This window comes from Cyprinus carpio, chromosome B2, assembly GCF_018340385.1.
Source record: "Cyprinus carpio isolate SPL01 chromosome B2, ASM1834038v1, whole genome shotgun sequence".
Classification (NCBI taxonomy): Eukaryota; Metazoa; Chordata; class Actinopteri; order Cypriniformes; family Cyprinidae; genus Cyprinus; species Cyprinus carpio.
This window is the reverse complement of record NC_056598.1, coordinates 25310853-25329859: the sequence shown is the minus strand read 5'-3', so window position 1 is coordinate 25329859 and position 19007 is coordinate 25310853. Positions and strand designations below refer to the sequence as shown.

Sequence of the window (19007 nt, the reverse complement as noted above, 5' to 3'; positions counted from 1 at the left end):
AGGATTAAACAAACAAATATACAGAAATGTTGGCATGACCACCAGCCTGCGAACAGTAATGCTTTGCATATGCAAAACATGAGATGCTACCATCATATATCCCCAAAAAAAAAACATTATGTAATTTTGCTGAATAAAATAGTTTTTATTCATTTTGAATATTTAATACAAAATGCCTCATTTCCTGTCCTTCTTGTAACCAGTGTTCCAGTGATGCTTTCTCCTGTGCAGTACATCATCTTTATCCTCCTCATCCTCGTCACTGCTGTATTCGTCCTCCCTCCCTTTTTCCTCCTGCTCTCTTGCCATCAGCTTGCGAAAAACATGGAACTCCTCTGCAGTTGCCATGGCGACCTGCGTCAGGTAGTTTTCCTCAGAGACACAGAGGACGTCTTTGAGCGCTGGGTTGAGGATGAGTGTTTGGCCCTTCTTGTCTGGCGTCTGGTAGAGTCCCCTCCGCTCCAGAAAACAGTGACGACAGCGCAACTCGGACAGGGGCAACCTGAACAGCTTTGCCTTTACCATCTCTGGCTGCCGCACGCCCATACGGAAATACGCATACTGCGGGGAGAAAACAAGCTGTGTGTCACTACTGTAAAACACTAACTGCCCTTTAAATGGCAACTTCAACATCATCAGAACAACATCTACACAGACAGTTTACCCCAAAATTGTGTACTGTCATCATAGCCAGGAAAACTTTTAGTGAATAATACCAGCCCTACCTGAAATTTGTACTCCAGCTGAGCCAAATCCTCCTCCAGAACCTCAGGCGAGTCTCTGAGGATGTCTGTGACCTGATGGATGGTGAAGAGGCATTTCTCTCTGAGCAGTCGGGACACCATGTTTACCCTCTTGACTGGCAGGAGCATGATCTTGGGGTAGTGACTGATCATCCTCTGCAGACTACCTGTGAACAGATTTCAGACAACTCTCCATCAGTGGCTTTTAAACTGGGGTCTATGGACACCCGACGGAGCACTAGAGGGTTCAGTGAGGGGGGAAAAGAACAACAACAGATATCTGCATATAATTTTGAAAAAAAAATTTTTTTTATTAGGGCTGTCAAATCGATTAATCACATCCAAAATAAAAGTTGTGTTTATATAATATGTGTGTATATTTATATATATACATAAATACACACTCATACATATATATATATATATATATATATATTTAAGAAATATATGTAATAAATAAATTAATCTAAATATTTCTATACAGTATACACACATATAATGTAAACCTGAGCTTTTATTTTGGATGCAATTTGACAACCCTAATGTTTATCTTCTCTTATTACTTGCAAACATATGTTCAAATAGCTTGTTACATTCTTTTTTGTAAAACTGCTTTGTAACAATATTTATTATAAAAAGTGCTACACATATATATTTAATTAAAATATGTTTATCTTATATTACTAAAGTAAATATTTTCCAAATAATGTTTCAATAACTTGATATACATTTACACCACTGTTCAAAGATTTGGGGTTGGCAAGATATTTCAATATGCTTTATATAGATATAAGTATAAGTATCTCGCAATTATTTGACCAACAATACATTAAAACAGTCATTTTGTGAAATATTAATACCATTTAAAATAACTGTTTGCTATTTTAATATATTTTATATTCTCATGTATTCCTGTGATGCAAATCTGAATTGCCAATGATACAAAATAAACTTTTATAACATTATAAATGTCTTTACTGACACTTTTAAAGCAATGTTTGATTAAAGCATGCTTGCTGAACAAAAAAGTATTGAACTTCCTGTAAACAATTAGAGACTTTAAAAAGATGTTCCAAAACTGTATGAATTCCTTCTTCTGTGGAACAACTGGTCTCTACAGTGGAAGTAAATGGTAACCAAAACAGTTTGGTTTACTCACATTATTCAAATATCTTATTTCGCACTTCGGAAAAAAGAAATACAAAGCCGTTTGGAACCACATAAAGGCGAGTGAATGTTTTCAGTGAAGTATCCCTTTAAATGGTTATAATGGCCTGAATGAATCTTTCCAGTTTACACTTTCCCAGAAAATAATGATGGATAAATGACAACAACATTTTCAGTCCTGATTTGTTTTCAAATTAAAACCATCAAACATCAACTTCAAAGATTAGTAGTTTTTAAGCAGGACAAAATTCATGCAAATAATTTGCAAATTATTTGTTTGTTGTACTGTGGCAGAAACTTATCTTAAAAAAACACATCGTAACGTGATATGTAGTTGAAAATGCTATTTCTAGTGCACAAAACACTTCTTTTAGTTTCAGCCCAGTTCCAATGTTTTTGAAATAAGTCTCTAATGTTCACAAAGTCTGATAAAAAATACAGTATTTATCTGAAATAATCCTTTCTAATAATTTAGTCAAATATAAGTATTAATGTCTCACAAAAAATAATAATAATAATAATAATAATTCAAACCTTACTGACCCAAAACTATGGAACAGCAGTGTAATTTACTAAAAGACAAGATGCATCACCTTCTACCAGTCCCATCTTCCTCAGATGATCAATGCGCTGCTGTAAGTCTGCACCTTTAAGTGAATAAACTTCTGGACACTTCTGCATTATTTTCAGGATACTGGAGGGATTTAAGCCTAGGAGCAACAGTGCTGTCATAACAGATGGAACATGTTTCCCACGGCTCTTCGTAGCACCTTCATGCATCTCCTTGGCTTGAGTTTCTGAGAAGCCCATCTCGAGCAGAGAGCACAGGCTGAGCTGATTCCCAGGTCTGTGGGTGACCTGACCACCGTGAGATGGATTTACCTGATGGGGCTCTCCTTGTGTGGAGCAGAACGGCATATGACCTCTGCTCACCGCCACAGGACAAACACTCCATCTCCACATCCATCGCAACATCTGAGATACAGAGGGAGGAAACAAATGCTGTTCAGTTCAATACATAATTGTCCAAAAAATGTTGGGACACACTAAATATATTTGGAAGAAAATATAAAACCACGCAACAGCTTTTCTCAGAACTAACTTTTCTGAGCCATTTGACTTTTAAGCAGCTGATGGGGATTTTTAATAGTCAATCTCCTTTGTATATGTATCTTAATTGATAGACAAAGGAGTTCTTATATATATATATATATATATATATATATATATATATATATATATATATATATATATATATAGTTTTTGGAGGGCTTTTTTAAAAAAAAAAATAATAATAATAACATTTGTTTTACTAAATGCAGTTCTGTCCGTCAATTCAGATTTGTATGTTTATGGCAGCTGTCATGGACTTTCCATTGTTTGTACTATTAAAACTATGTATGAATAAAGCTTACAGTAAAAAAGGCACAAAGAGCGGCAGCTGAGCAAAGTAAATGTTTATGCATTATTTGCATATACAGTCGTTTTACAGCAGGCCACAAACATTAACATTCCACAATTTATATAACTGCTCAGCGGCAGGCGGCGGTCATTCACTTACACAAACACACACACACACACACACACACACACACACACACACACACACACACACACACATATATATATATATATATATATATATATATATATATATATGTGTGTGTTTAAAACATAAGTGCTGTGACAATATATATATTAATTAATAAATAAATAAAAAAAAAAAAAAAAAAAAAATAAACAAATAAACTATATATAAAATAATCATCTATATAGTATATAATCATATATATATATATATTGTCACAGCACTTATGTTTTGTTGCTCTTTTGTAGGTTTGTTTGATGACCTTAATGATTGAATGTAAATTGAATATGAAATGAAATTAGAATTTCAATTCGGAAGACAGCAGAGATCTTTGAACTCGGTGTTTTAAACCAACTTACAGAAACACTGCTACAGAAAACTAGCATTTGTGTAATTCGACTTTTACCCGTGAGTCTCCATTCTGTGTGTGTACTGAACTGCTGATGCTGAAGCTATTTGCTGAGGGACTAATATAAACTATTTTAATAACCTTTTTGTGTGCTTTTGTGTCATGAAGTCACTCAAAAAGAAACGTACAATAAATAAATTACATTAAGAGAATATAGTTTTATTATTCAGTAGGTATAAGTGACCTTTCATTTCCATGCACCAAAGGCAGCTGTCGTTTCTTGCTAAACTATTCTTCGTTTTAACAAACGTTGTTTCAGACTCAGATTTTCTAGCGGTTACATATTGTTTTATAATATTAAATAAGCTAGTATTTATTTATTTATTTTATTGTGTGATTCATAATTAATGAATGTCACTCGGATCCCAGGAGCAAACCAAAGAAACCGCTTCTTACCAAGTGACAAATCATACTATTTCTTATGGTAGCTATATAGCAGTGCCTGAACATTCAGTCTAGCGTCTAATTATATGACAACGTAAAATATTTATTTTGTCGTTTCGTCCTCACCTGTTTTCTGCATACATGTGTACCCATATCTGTGCCGCGTCAAAATACTCCCGCACTGAAACAACAATCAGAGCCCAAAAGTTCCGGATGTTTGAACGGAAGACGAAACAAACTTTATAAATTATAAATGCAAATATTTTATTGAAGAATTCCATTGATATTAACATTTGATAGAGGCTTTACAAAGCCTGTGTACAATGTGAAATAAAACCAGTTACCAAAGGCAAACTGAAATTATACCAATAACAATTTATTCATAGGATAAATATTGAAATGTTAAAATAATTAAAATATTTATAACTTAAAAAGTTTAAAAATCAACCTAAAACTCTTAAAGCTTTGAAGGCCTAATAACAAATATCTTGCGCCCCCAGGTGACCCTCATCCAGGTCTGGTGCATGTGCCGTATGTTTTAACAGGACAATCCTGGTGCTCAACACCACAGTATTACAACAAACAGCAAACACATTCAACATCTCAGAATACAATGTTTTAAAAACTCCATTATGGTAAAAAAACATCACACTGATAAACACACTCCTATTCCTTCACCAAACACGGAGTTAAAGCTGTTTCTTAGCAACACAGATGGCTTCCATTCCCAGTCACACTTTCCTTTTGCTCTTTGGACGGACTGGTATCATCAAGGAGGACGGCGGCAGGTGGACGGAGAGTTCTGCAGAGATGGTGCATTAGTGTTCATGGTGACATTAGATGTAATGTCATAATTAGTTGAGCAGAACGCATTAGTGCTTCTTTCACAACAGTTCCTCACTCGTCGGTGAGATATTTCAGCAGCTCAGACTGCAGCGCCGCCATTGTTCTCCTCTGCTCCTCATCCTCCTCCTCATCTTCATCTTCTAATGGAGTGTCCTCTGATGTGCTCAGATTGTTTTCGGGGATGTCTGCCCAGTGCACACGCGAGTTGGGCTCCAAATGTTCTGTGGATTCTGAGATAAAGTATATTATGTATAGAGCTCTGCATCATTTTGATTTAAAGAAAAGGTGTTTGAGCTGAATATTATCATCTTCTTGGTGGATGAATTAACCTGAAACCAATTCTCTTACCGTTGCTGGAGGGGAAGACATCTCCCCATGAGTACTCTGCTTGATTTATGGGTTGCTGAATCCACTGCGACTCCAAGAGCTCCTCTAGAGTCATTCTCTGATCAACCACTGGGTGCAAAAGACCAGCCAGCAGTGCATACAACTCTAAAAACAAGAACAAAGCAACAGGTTAAACAGTAATACATGGTCTGGGGAATTGTTCAATAAGAACAGTTATGATTAAAATGAGAACAAACATCTGCCAATTTAAAGGGAAACGAGTATTCTTTGACAGATATTGTGTCCTATTTTAAGCATAAACTCAATTTTGTTCAATTTGGATGGATGATAAGACAAAAACAGAGGAAGATCTCCATTTTTTGCTCCAATTAAGACCCTTTTAATGCCTTCATTTGTGGAAGGGAGAAAGACCCACAAAACCCTGAATAAAGGCAAATGAATCATATGTCTCCGTTCAGTCTTCAAGGCTGTGATGAAGCAGAGCTGCAAACCTGTAGATATTTGGCATGGAGGGTTGAGTCTGGCCTGCAGGGTTTCCTCCACACTGCAAAACGGGTTTTCACTGAAGAGTAAGGTGTATAAGAGAACTCCTAAAGACCACATCTCCAGCTCTGGACCCTCATACCTACATACATCAAAAATAAATAAATAAAAGTCTCATTTAACCTGTATATGCAAGTATAATGCTTTCTTGCATTCACCCACAAAGGCTTAAGTTTCAGTCAACATAAAAATTGCATTTCACAACCTTTATAATTGTGATGTTACATTTTTCTAAGTTAAACTGGGTATTCAAACCTGTTTTAATATCCAAACAGGATTTATGAAACCAGAGTGAATAAAAAAAAAAAATTGTCACTACATTTTTATTGAGGGAAAATAAATAAAGACCTGCTGTGATGAATCGTGAACATGAATGTTCAAGGGCTTCGTGGTGATCTCAGTCATACTGCAGTTAATGTGTTGCTTAGACATGAATATACATGTATAACCTTTATGTTACCCTTCTCAGAGCCTTAACCACTTGATCCTATCCTGTATTCTGCCCTTATCAATCTCAGACGCACAAATGGAACTGAGATGGGCTGTGTGATTTTTCTGTACGTACTGGTTTCCCTGAAGCACCTCTGGGGAGCAGTACTCCAGAGTGCCACAGAAAGTGTAGAAGAGCTTTCCGGGTTCCAGCAGGGCAGCAGAGCCAAAGTCGATCAGCCGGATGTGGAATTTAGAGTTTATGATGATATTTTCATCCTTTATGTCCCTGTGGAGCACTCTTTTGCCACGCAGGTAACTCACTGCAGCTACCAACTAAGTACAGAAACATATACATCAGAAAAAAGTGATCCAATTACAACATCTCAAGAGTTCTCACAGCCGGTTTCTCACCTGTCTGAAGATGTAGCTCGCTAGAGGCTCATCCAGTCTCGGCTGCATGTCGATAAACTCAAACAGGTCTAGCCCATCCCCATGTTTCTCCATGACCATTTGGAAGAATCGCTCATTCTCAAACACCTCCAGCACCTGCAGCAAAAAAGTAATACACTCATGAACACCAATAGTGAACATACGATAACTAGCATTTTGACAATGCCATATTTTAACTATAAATTGTACAAGGTTTTAAAGCATGTGAACAGATTGAAATGGACATTCAACAACATTTGCATATAGGGAACCTGAAGGCCAATTTTTAAAAAGAGGCTGTTGCATCATTTAATTTGGCAACAAATATTCTAAATATTTAATATGAACTCAAACAGTTTTCTCAATGTACCTTCACAATATTGGGATGTTGTAGGCGAACCAGTATGGCCACTTCTTGACTGACCCGACCCAGATCAGGATCATCCACCCAGCATTCACTCACCACTGCACTTTTCCTAATAAACTTCACAACCACCTGAAATTGAAGTGAGAGATAATAAATTCAACATCTCTTCACCAGCTCATATAATTGTCCATAAAAGACTGGATACACCCTACAGCAATTACACTGACTCAGTGTGTAAACATCCTCTCTTAAGAACCCTGACCAAGGTTTGAACAACCAACGTCATCGTTATCAAGTTATTATCTTGCATCCGGATGAATATGAGTGTATGAACAGCAGTGAGTGCAGAAAAGAATGTCACTGACTTCCTGTTCATCTATCCTTCTTGCAGCGAGCCAGACAAAGCCAAAGGCTCCCTTTCCAATAGAGCGCAGCAGACGATAGTCTTCTTCAAAGTAACCCTCACATGCCCCGGACTGCTCCAAGTCCACAGAGGAGCGCAAGGCATCTGAACGACCTGCCTAAATGATGAAGAAAGAAAGGTTGCTGCTTCATATTAAATGCAGGAAATCATTAGGGACCAGAAACTGGTTTAATTCTTCAAAATATCTTCTTTTGTGTTCCACACAAAAATACATGTTTGGAATAACATTTTGGGTATTCCCCAAAATCTCCCTTTAACGGAGTTAATTTTTAAAGAATTTAGGCAGATCACCTCAGCGAGACTGCAGGCAAAGGCCTCCTGTCCTGGGGCTTCTGTCCTCACTGTGGGAGACATCGTGCTCTGTGGAGCCTCCTGGTGGTGGAGCAGGAGATGACTCCCACTCAGCCATAGACAGACCAGAGAGCTGCCGCTGGACAGGGACGCCCAACGCACATCACACTGCACCTCTACACAGAGTGAGAAAATTTTATCAGTTGCCTTCATGCACTGACACATCATAAATGTACAGTAGAAAAGATGGATGGTTCTTTTGAGACCTGGCATACAGAAAGAGTACACAGTTGGAACAGGAAAAATTAAGTAGAGTAAAGGCCCATTCACACCAAGCACGATAACTATAAAGATATAGTTCTACAAATCTTTCTCAATATTAAAGAATAGCAGAGTCCACGATATCGTTGAAATCACTATAAAAACTTTTTTTTTTTTCTCCAGCTGATGAATGATAAAAATATTGACAGCCAATCAGAATCCATCCTGCTGAAACGAGCTTGAAAATTTAAAGCAGCAGACACGTGTGTGCTTAGATAAACAGACAATATCGTTTGATGGTGTGGACGCTAATATCGTTATCTTTATAGTTAGCGTGCTTGGTGTGAATGGGCCTTAAGAGATAACGTACAGTCATTATCACAAAATAAACCCAGACAAGGGTCTTGGATCACCCTGAAGGGGTTTATTTTGTGATCATGACTACAACATCACGCTTATTACATGGCTACTTGCCAAATAAATACATGGATATAAAATGTTGATTTGGAGTTTAAATTTTTATCATCTCATTGGTGGATTACCTTACAGGGATAGTTCACCCAAAATTAAAATTCTGTCTTTAAATCAGTCATGTTGCTGCAAAACTTTCTTCTATGGAACATATATATATTTATATATATATATATATATACACACACACACACATATCCACAATGATATTTTGCTATATTATATATATATATATATACATACATACACATATATATACACACATACACATATATATACACACATACACATATATATACACACATATACACATATATACACACATATATATATACATATATATACACATAATATATATATATATATATATATATATATATATATATTATACACACATGTATATACACATACATATTACACATATACTAATATACAATATAAATATATACACATACATATCGATATAATACTACACTGGTATAATACACAACACATAATACATATATATATACACATATACACACATATATACATATACACATATATACACATACACACATATATATATATACATATAGTATAAAAATATAAATATATACATACATATATAAACACACATTAGACATATATACAATATATATATATATATATATACATACATATATATATATATACATACACATATAATGCCACAATATATAACACATATAATATATAGTACACATATACACATATATAAACATTACACATATATATACAGATATATATACACATATCTTATATATATACATATACACATATATATACACATATACACACATATATATAACACATATACACATATATATTATACCATATACATTATATATACACTACCAATACATATATACATATACACATAACAAACAATATACATATACACATAGCATATTTTGTATACATAAACATATATATACACATATACACATATATATACACATATAAACATATATATACACATATACACATATATATACACATATACACATATATACATTATCATATACACACATTAGATACATATATAACTATATACATATACTATACACATATATATGATAACATATATATATCTATAATATATGATATACATATATATATACATGCATATATACATATCACACATATATATTACATTATATATACAATATTATATATACACATATAATATACACATAATATATACATACATATCATATACATACACATATATACATATATACACATATATACACATATATACACATATAGATATATATATATACATACACTTATACATATATACACATATATATATATATACACATATATATATACATGATATATATATATATATATATATATATTATATATATATTATAATGCATATATATATATTTATATATATCATATATATATATATATTATATGTTGCACATATATATATACACATATATATATATATTATATATATATATATATAATATACACATCATATACACATATATATATATACACATATACATATACATATACATCTATATATTATCTATAATATATAATATATATATATATATTTTATATACACACATATATACAATATATATATATACACATATATACACACATTATATACACACACACATATATACAAATAAACACAAAAAACAAAACAAAAAATAGCCCATCAAAAAAATCAACAATTCAACAATACCAAAATAAAAAATTAAATATCCAACCAACAATGCCACAATATTAAAATAATAATGTACAGTGCCATTCAAAAGTTTGGGATCAGTAAGAAGTCTCTTATGCTCATCAAGGCCACATTTATTTGACCAAAAATACAGAAAAAAACCCCTAAAATTTTGTGAAATATTATTGCAATTTAAAATAAGAGTTTTCTTTTTTAAATATACTTTAAAATATAATTTATTCCTGTGAAGCAAAGCTGAATTTTCAGCATCATTACTCCAGTCTTCAGTGTCACATGATCCTTCAGAAATCATTCTAATATGCTCATTTATAATCAATGTTTTAAACAGTTGTGCTGCTTAATACTTTTTGAGATCCAAGATACTTTTTCCGGATTCTTTGATAAATAAAAATTATAAAGAACAGTGTTTATTCAAAATATAAAATTCTGTGTTACATCACACTACTATTCATAAGTTTGGGGTCAGTATATTTTTTAATTTTTTAAAGAAATTAATACTTTTATTCAGAAAGAGTGCATTAAATGGATAAAAAGTAATAGTAAACACATTGTTAGAAAATGCTGTTCTTTTTAACTTTTTATTAATCAAAGAATCAAAGAAAAAACAAGAGTTTCAACTGATAATAAATAAGCATATTAAAATGATTTCTGAAGGATCATGTGACACTGAAGACTGGAATAATGGCTGCTGAAAATTCAGCACTGCGTCACAGAAATAAATTATATTTTAAAGTATATAAAAAAAAATAGGAAATCAATATTAGAAATTGCAATAATATTTCACAATATTACTTTTTTTCTGTATTTTTGATCAAATAAATACAGCCTTGATAAGCATAAGAGACTCCATTAAAAATCTTATTGATCCCAAACTTTTGAATGGCAGTGTATATATTATTACTTTTATTAATCTGCTTTCCAATATATTTTTCTGAGGACTTGTTTCCTTTATTTTAAAAGGTCTTTACAATATTAACCATCCCCTATATAATTATAATATCATACAATATGGTCATTACTGGTCCCTAGTATAATTACAACAGGTAAACTAGAGGGACACAGTGGACATACCGATTGGTGTTCCTTCTCTGTTGTAGCAGGTCACATGAATCCTGCCCTCTGGAATGGAAGAGTTCGCCTTCACCTTCTTAGGAGTGGAGGTGGTAGGAGTGTCGCCTGGCAACAGAATTCCACCCTTCTGGAGTTCCAGAACACGGACGACAGCATGTTCCGAAAAGGAATTCCACTGTTCCCGAAGTTTGGTTACATGATTTTTTGGCAGTTGCTCTAGAGTTTTCTGCTGAGGGCTTGTTTGTTGTTCTTGCTGTTGCGGTGATAGGGCAGGTTTTTGCGTTATCTCTTGCTCTGGGCAGATTTGAGCCTCTTCTTCGAGGTCGGATTCCACAACGAAGGGTGAAGGGGTACGCAGGAGCTCGGCGGTGTCACATGAGGTAAGCGAATGGTTAAGATCTGCAGAGGCGTTTGGGATCTCAACACTGTCATTCAGGTCCATCTCTGACATGGCATGAACAATGACATCTCCATTAGAGTTCAAATCCAGAAAGGTGCTAACCGATTCCACTAGCTGACGTCCCTGCTGAGAATCATCTAATTTTTCAGGACCAGAGCCACCCACAAGCCGCTCGCAGAACCCAGATGATGATCCACTGCCCAGGGAAATCACCTCAAAGCTGGAATCCTGAAGCTGAGCTTTCGCTGAACACTGGCAGACCTTTGTGGGAGGTTCTGGATGTGGCACAGAGTCACAGGACTTTACTGGAGCTTCTTTACGGTCTGAGTTCGGGGCTTTGGAGGCCTCTCGCCTACCAAAGATCTGCTCTGATGGGCCACAATGAGCAGAGACAGTAGTGGAGAGGCAGGTTTTGTGGACTTCCTGGGACTCCACCAGAGCAAAGGTCTGTAGCAGAGCAGTGGTGGAGTTGGCAGAGTCAGACTCAGACACTTGAGTAGTCACATCCACAACCTGCTCACTAAGCTCTGTAGTGTCATCCAACCTGAAAACAACAGAGAGAATGAGGCTATCAGAGAATAATGAATGACAATCTGCAATTTCAATTTAGCTGATGTACTAAAATATATACAACTAACAAAATTTAACACAGAAATTAAACAAATAAAAACTAAAAAAACACAACAAAACTACTAATTAATAAAACCTGAACCAAAATTTAAACGAAAAGGGAAAATACATAAAAATAAAAAATAATTGAAAATATTAATAAAAACTATAACAGTCTGCTAAAATGTGCTTTTTATAGGCAAGGCAAGTTTATTTATATATCACATTTCATACACAAGGTAATTCAAAGTGCTTTAACATAAAAGAAAGTAAAATAATCATAAAAAATAATAACTACAATAGAATAGAAAGACATTTTGGGTTAAGTGAGAAAAAAAAGAGGAAGAAGGAAAAAAAAATTCCCTCAAAACCTTGCCAATTAATCTGCAATAATTAAGTTGCAAATAAGCAAAAATATATTCCATATATTTTATTATTTAAAGGGGACCTATTATGCAAAAATTTTGAGCACAGTTATGTGGCTACAGTGTGTGAAAACAACCAGCCTATAATGGTAAAAATCCACTAAATCATAAACAGTCTCTCAGAACAAGTGAGTCCAGATTTCTCCCTAGGTACACGTCGTCAAAAGGTCCCACTCATTTGTGACGCTCTCTGCCCTATTAGCATAAACCCAGCCCTGAGTGAGAAGCAGCAGTCCTTCATTACTGTTTTCCTGCTGTAGCTGCTGGAGAACCACAATGTCAGCACCAAAGAGGCATTATTAAATGCTGTGTTGTGTTTTGGGATGCTCCAACGAGCATAGGAGTCTCCCTTTATACGAGCTGCTGAGGACACAGTGGTTAAATTTCATTTTCAATGGAAATATCCCGGAAGAAAATCAGTAAAGTCCCCTATATGTTTAGAAATCAATACTAACGCTTGGTGCGCGAACGTCAGCTCCAGACAAAGCAAGGACCACACGTTTGTTTTCCAAAATGCCTTTCTGAAAGAGCTTCTTGGCACTATGTAAGACTAATGCTGCTAAAGCCACCATTATCTCTGTCTGTTTTCACTAATGCTGCCTTCAACTGCTTCCAGAACGATCATAAATAGGAATGTGGTAGTTAGAAATTGCATATGAAAGCACTGTGAAGTCGACCGCATTGAATTTGTTGAGCTCATAAATCACAAGTGGGACTTATAAAGTTTCTGATAGACCAGCTGTCATTATTTTTTTTTATTGCACTGTGCTCCCTGTCTGTGTAATCCATAAATGCAAATTTATTATGCACAGTACAATCAGATGACTGACTTATAAAACGAGTACGATTTCTGTAAAGATAACGGGCTTGCACTAATAGTGGAATGTTTATTTGCAAAGACCAGCATCAGTACTGCCGGAGCATGAAGCTCCACCCTCTTCTGAAAGGAGGCCGGGAGCATCATCTCATTTGCATTTAAAGGGACACACACAAAAATGGTGCATTTTGGCTCATATCTTAAAAGTGGCAATTTTAATAAGCTGTAAAAAATTATCTCTGGGGTATTTTGAGCTAAAATTTCACATTCACACCTTAGGGATATGAGAGACTTATTCTATAGCTTGTGAAAAGGGGCATGGTAGGTCACCTTTAAATAGTATTAAAAAATTCTGACATGCTGAAATGCAATTTACTTAATTAAACTATGCATATTAATAAAGAAAGAAAACAGAAATGAGAGGAATTAGTGGAGTATCTAACCCATTCATTGGTGTGGAGGTGACAGCAGGTGAGGTCAAGGTTGATAGGATGCTGTTCGCCTTCTCCAGTTTAGTGTCTGTCCCAGTGAAGATCCTCTTCCCTTTCCCAAGACCTGCTCTCCTACGCATGGCTAGATGCACCATCACACTGTCACCAGCAAGCACTGTGTTTGGATCTGAACATATCATTAAATTATCCATAAATCAAGTTACGGTGTGAAAAAAAATTAATAAAAAAAATTTGTGTTAAAAAATAAATATTACAAAAAATGTGACAGCAATAGAATATAATACAACACAATATAATATTATATAGGCTAAGTGTGGAGCAATAAGAGAAGGAACTCACTACATGTCTCCTGTTGATCTTCCTTAGTTGTGAGCATGCCAGTAGACAGGGTTAGAACATCAGCAGGTCGACAGCTTGCACTAGCCAAACATCTACAGGGGTCTGAGAAGTAGGCAGACAGGAAGTGAGGGGACGTTAGTGCAGCATCACAAGCTAAAGTGTGTGCATCCTTAAAGCACGTCACTCCTCTGTACCTGTGCAGCTGTCAGAGGGGTTGGATGCATTATATGGATGAGATGTAGGGTGGTCGCTTCGGTCCGCAGCACGGACTCGCTCATAAAATGCCGGTATCAGGTACGTGACATTCTACACACAGATGCACAGGCCTGCTGTTAGCATGTAAACTAGCTTGGAAACATTGCTTATGAACTGGACTCAACGTTATCGTTAATATCATTGTTAGCTGAAATTGAAAGATGAGAAAAACTAATATAAATTTTTCCATATTTTAAATTTAAAGAAAACAAAAGCACATAACAAAAGCCAATTGAAAATATTAATAAAAATGATAACAATACATAAATAATACTCGTATAACACTGGTTCGACTAGATAAATCAAATTGGACCAACTAAAACTTTTCTTTAAAAGTGTTACATTTTTCGTTTGTAAAGAGTTATACAAACGTAACAAATCCCAAGGGAATGTTTCATAGCATCTGTACCTTTCCGAGCAGCTGACTGCTGTTGTATCCGAGAAGCAGAGAGCTGAAGGGGTTGTTGAGACTGTGAATGGTGCCGTTGGGCTGAAGGGTCAGGAGGCAGCTACTGGGAGCAAACACACACACTGACCCAGAGTACAGCACATCTGCGCTGGGGGACAGGACACCTGCACCTGATTTACCCCCTGCAGGACAAGAAAGCACTGCAGTGATCACACTGAAATCAATAGCAATTGAAATTTATTACATCTAATTAGATTGGACAAATACCAACAAGAAACTCAATGAAAACATAGATTTCCTTTATGTCAGAGCAAATATTGGAGCAAAAGTCAATTTAACTAGTGGCTCTGGGCTATAAATAAATCCCCACAGATACAGAAATCTGCATATTTTTATTTTCAATGTCAGTGTGACTTCGGTCTGTTGAAGCAACTTATCAGTTATAAAACTGCACGCTCTGCAGTGAAAGAGCGAGGACTGACCTGAAGGAGTTCGGTTGGTCTGTCGAGAGCTTGTGTGTGAACCATCAGAAGGTTCTGGATGTGCTGATCCTTTAATCTGCAGCGGTGATCTTCCACAGGACACAGCAGCCTGCAGACGGACACATGCTGGCACCACCACACCAGACCTGGCCTGCACATGCAATCTCTGAACACGCAACACCTGAATCACAAAGGTAAAGAAACAAGCTACGTGAAGGTGCACAGTAGACTATTATATACACATTTATGAATTGAAATAAAATAAAAAAATTAATTTGTAGTAATTTTTGTCACTAGCATGACCAAACAAAACTGCAAAAATGCCAGCTGCTTGCTTAAAGAATTTTTAGAGACATTATTGTGACCTTGGGAGTCCTGCAATGGAAGGGGATCTGTAGTGACGGCATCAGAGACAAGATTGACAGGCCAGTCATCTCCTCAGCAGTGTGGTAATCATAAAGATGGGCAAAAGTAGCATCACAACTAAGGATTCCGCCCTGAGGAAATAGGAGGAGCAGCTAAAACTTTTCAGGCCAACTGAGCAACAGCTTTACAAACAATTATCCTTAAAGGTACACTACAATTTAACTACAATTTAAGTTTGGGGTCAGTAAGATTTTTTTTTAAATGTTTTTGAAAAGGCTGCATTTATTTGATCAAAAATACAATAGAAATATTGGAAAATATTATTATAATTTAAATATCTGTTTTCTATTTAAATTTATTTGAAAATGTAATTTATTCCTGTGATGGAAAAGCTATTTTTTAGTAGCTTTTATAGTATAATATCAATACAAGCTTAATTAAATTAATCAAATTATGCTTACAGATGCTTAACTTTATACATAAGATTAACCTTTCAGTGCACAATTAGCTACAAGGAAATGAGTCTCACATTTTGAGTGAAAGTCACGTGTGCTGTGATTCTCTCCACTCGCTCCAGCAGGAGCTCTAAGATCTGCTGCCGCTGCTCTGGTATCCGAAGCCACACAGACACAGGAAACTCAGCTCCTGTCAAACTCACTGCGCTCACCTGTGGAGAGCATGATCCAGAGCCGTGCTTTAATTAAATGACGTTCACATCTAGCACACTAAAGCAGAGATCAGAGCCATGGACAAAACATGCAGAGTGGAAGAAATTAAATATTCATGACTCATGAAACAATTTAGTGACAGCTAAGTGAATTGTTGTTTAATTAACCACAGTGTTTCATACCACTTTTGCAGAAATAGCAACTAGGTTTCCATCAGAATCCAGAGTCTCCTCCTTCAGGACTTCCTCTAGCATCTGATTGGCTCTTAGGAGAGAAGTCAGCTTTTGGCTGATCAAATCACTGTATCCACACTCAAACAGCTTGCAAGCATGTTCATTTGCATCCAAAACTTGCAAAAGGAGATACCATCAATAAATAATAATTAAAAAAACTCAATAGTTCAAAGAATAGGTGTGCAGCTAAAAGTCCAGGCAAAGAATCAATCCCTACTACCAAAATAACGTGTGTAATAATGTGGCCTTTATTAAATTGGAAAAAGGGCTTTGATGAGAACAATCATCCAGTACCTGTAATGTGGTGCAGTTAATGGACAGGACAGCTTTATTAGGGTTGATGGTGAGAGCTGTGCCTTTCTTTTCTGGAGCGGTACACATGAGCTGTCTGAGCAGAGAGCTCTCCAACACTGGAGACCCATGAGCTGATGACGGAGACACGGGGTGGAAGCAATGCAGATCAGAGATCTGAAGATTCCTCATCGCCACTGATGAACCAACATGAGAATCACCTTTCGGAAAAAACAAATCGAGTAAAAATGCATATTCTGTAAATTTACTCCTCGCCATTCTTTACCAAAACCAGTTCGAAAGTTGTTTGTTTTTATAGAAAGTATAAATTTTTTACTTAGAAAGGATGCGTTAGTTTGATCAAACATGACAGTGAAGACATGTAATTTACAAAAAAAATATATATTATTTGAGATAAATGCTGCTCTTTTGAGTCTTTATTCATTAAATTAATAAATAAATGTTAAAGTTTTTAAAAGTTAAAAAACAACAACAACAACAGCCTCTACTTGAAAAGAACCCTGAAAAAAAGTACCAGTTTCTACAAAGATCTTATAATATAACAATTGTATAATAATAATTATTTTTAACGTGGATAAGAAATGAATAGCAAATAGCCGTCACAGGAATAAATTAATTTTAAAATATATTAAAACAAAACTTTTTAATTACAATATCATTTCACAATAATACTATTTTAAAATATGAATAAGGCATAAAAAGTACAATTAAAAACAGTAGTGTTTTTTTTCCCCAAAACAATGAAAATGAATGGTGACTGAGGCTGCATTCTGTATTACATATTCTTGTCATCCAAATATTCATAGAAGTTTCGAAAAAAATGAGGGTTAACAAAAGCAACCCAATAATCTGCTTTGGGCGAAGTATTAAAGAAAACAATCTTCTTCAGCAAACACTCTGAAACTCATTGCTGAACTACCATATTTAAAAAAAAAAAAAAAAAAAATTGGCAACAACTTCTTAACAGATCTTCCTTGTGGTACCATTTTTTTTTTGTCAAGAACTACTGCTGTATGCTGCACGGTTGTAATTTTTATAAGCTTTATCGTTATTATTTTATATTATCATGTAAAATTTGGTATCACTTCAGTGTGAAAGCAGTCTGGCCCACCTGATGATGCGTCCATGCGGTTGAGAGTGCAGTCGCGCGCGGAGGGAAAGGACTGGTTCATGCAGAAGGAGTCAGTCTTCATCACACTGCATTCATCCTCAGCAGCACAAACACTGTCGCCCCTGGGGCTGCTCCTCCGGCCCTGCGTCAGCCACATCGCCGAAGCGCTTTAAATCAAAGAGGACAGTCACAACTAAGATTCTAACCAACGCCGTTATTGTTTTCCAGACTAGCGAGAAAGCTTGCTCATATATATCGCATAACAAACTAATACATCATGATTGATTATAAGGAGCGCGACTCACCCAGCACACTGCTCGTTACAACAACACACTTGCTGTGCTTTCAGTTTACTGCCTGCTGCCTTGGAGACAGAGAGAGGGATTGTTCCTTCTTTCCTTTTAGACGGCTCTATTGAATAAAAATAACGACACAAACTTGCTTTCAAACAAACAGGATTTTTCAGTTATCAATGGCCACAAACCGTGTTGTTTCGAAGTATTTGCGTTAAGTGTGTCACACGGCCTACAATGTTTGGCGCGTATGGAATCGAAATAAGTTGACGAGAGGGGAAGAGCCAATGAACAAACGGAATTTTAAAATTGACAGGGAGTTAATCC

At 35.5% G+C, this 19007-nt stretch overlaps 2 protein-coding genes across 4 annotated transcripts; both read right to left on the bottom strand.

Moving 5' to 3' along the window:
* Positions 1 to 121: 121 nt before the first annotated feature.
* Positions 122 to 4504, bottom strand: mterf4 (mitochondrial transcription termination factor 4). The gene is made up of 4 exons (XM_042718870.1): positions 4418 to 4504; positions 2504 to 2885; positions 726 to 910; positions 122 to 561 (listed from the first exon to the last, which is right to left on the bottom strand). Exons 1-4 carry the CDS (start codon positions 4442 to 4444, stop codon positions 178 to 180), a joined length of 978 nt encoding a protein of 325 aa, XP_042574804.1. The 5' UTR covers positions 4445 to 4504; the 3' UTR covers positions 122 to 177.
* A 26-nt stretch (positions 4505 to 4530) lies between these two features.
* On the bottom strand, positions 4531 to 18939 carry pask (PAS domain containing serine/threonine kinase). Of its 3 annotated transcripts, none has more exons than XM_042718866.1 (21): positions 18693 to 18939; positions 18388 to 18554; positions 17259 to 17476; positions 16914 to 17081; positions 16593 to 16730; positions 16063 to 16194; positions 15698 to 15878; positions 15216 to 15397; positions 14746 to 14857; positions 14552 to 14653; positions 14204 to 14378; positions 11510 to 12453; positions 7972 to 8147; positions 7622 to 7777; positions 7260 to 7385; positions 6872 to 7006; positions 6594 to 6793; positions 5977 to 6110; positions 5486 to 5629; positions 5193 to 5367; positions 4531 to 5093 (listed from the first exon to the last, which is right to left on the bottom strand). In XM_042718866.1, exons 2-21 carry the CDS (start codon positions 18542 to 18544, stop codon positions 4994 to 4996), a joined length of 3855 nt encoding a protein of 1284 aa, XP_042574800.1. In that variant the 5' UTR covers positions 18545 to 18554; positions 18693 to 18939; the 3' UTR covers positions 4531 to 4993. The 3 variants fall into 3 exon arrangements, with proteins under 3 accessions (XP_042574800.1, XP_042574801.1, XP_042574802.1); XM_042718867.1 differs by having other exon boundaries at positions 17259 to 17452; XM_042718868.1 differs by having other exon boundaries at positions 4531 to 5367.
* Positions 18940 to 19007: the final 68 nt, after the last annotated feature.

Coding starts and splice junctions, on each gene's coding strand:
- mterf4 (XM_042718870.1), bottom strand. CDS start 4,444: ATGGGTACACATGTATGCAGAAAACAG. Junction 911..2,503: donor GAAGATGGGACTGGTAGAAG/GTGATGCATCTT, acceptor ATCTGTTCACAG/GTAGTCTGCAGAGGATGATC. Junction 562..725: donor AGCTGGAGTACAAATTTCAG/GTAGGGCTGGTA, acceptor TTCTCCCCGCAG/TATGCGTATTTCCGTATGGG.
- pask (XM_042718866.1), bottom strand. CDS start 18,544: ATGTGGCTGACGCAGGGCCGGAGGAGCAGCCCCAGGGGCGACAGTGTT. Junction 14,379..14,551: donor AGATCAACAGGAGACATGTA/GTGAGTTCCTTC, acceptor TGATATGTTCAG/ATCCAAACACAGTGCTTGCT. Junction 8,148..11,509: donor CAGAGAAGGAACACCAATCG/GTATGTCCACTG, acceptor CACTCTGTGTAG/AGGTGCAGTGTGATGTGCGT.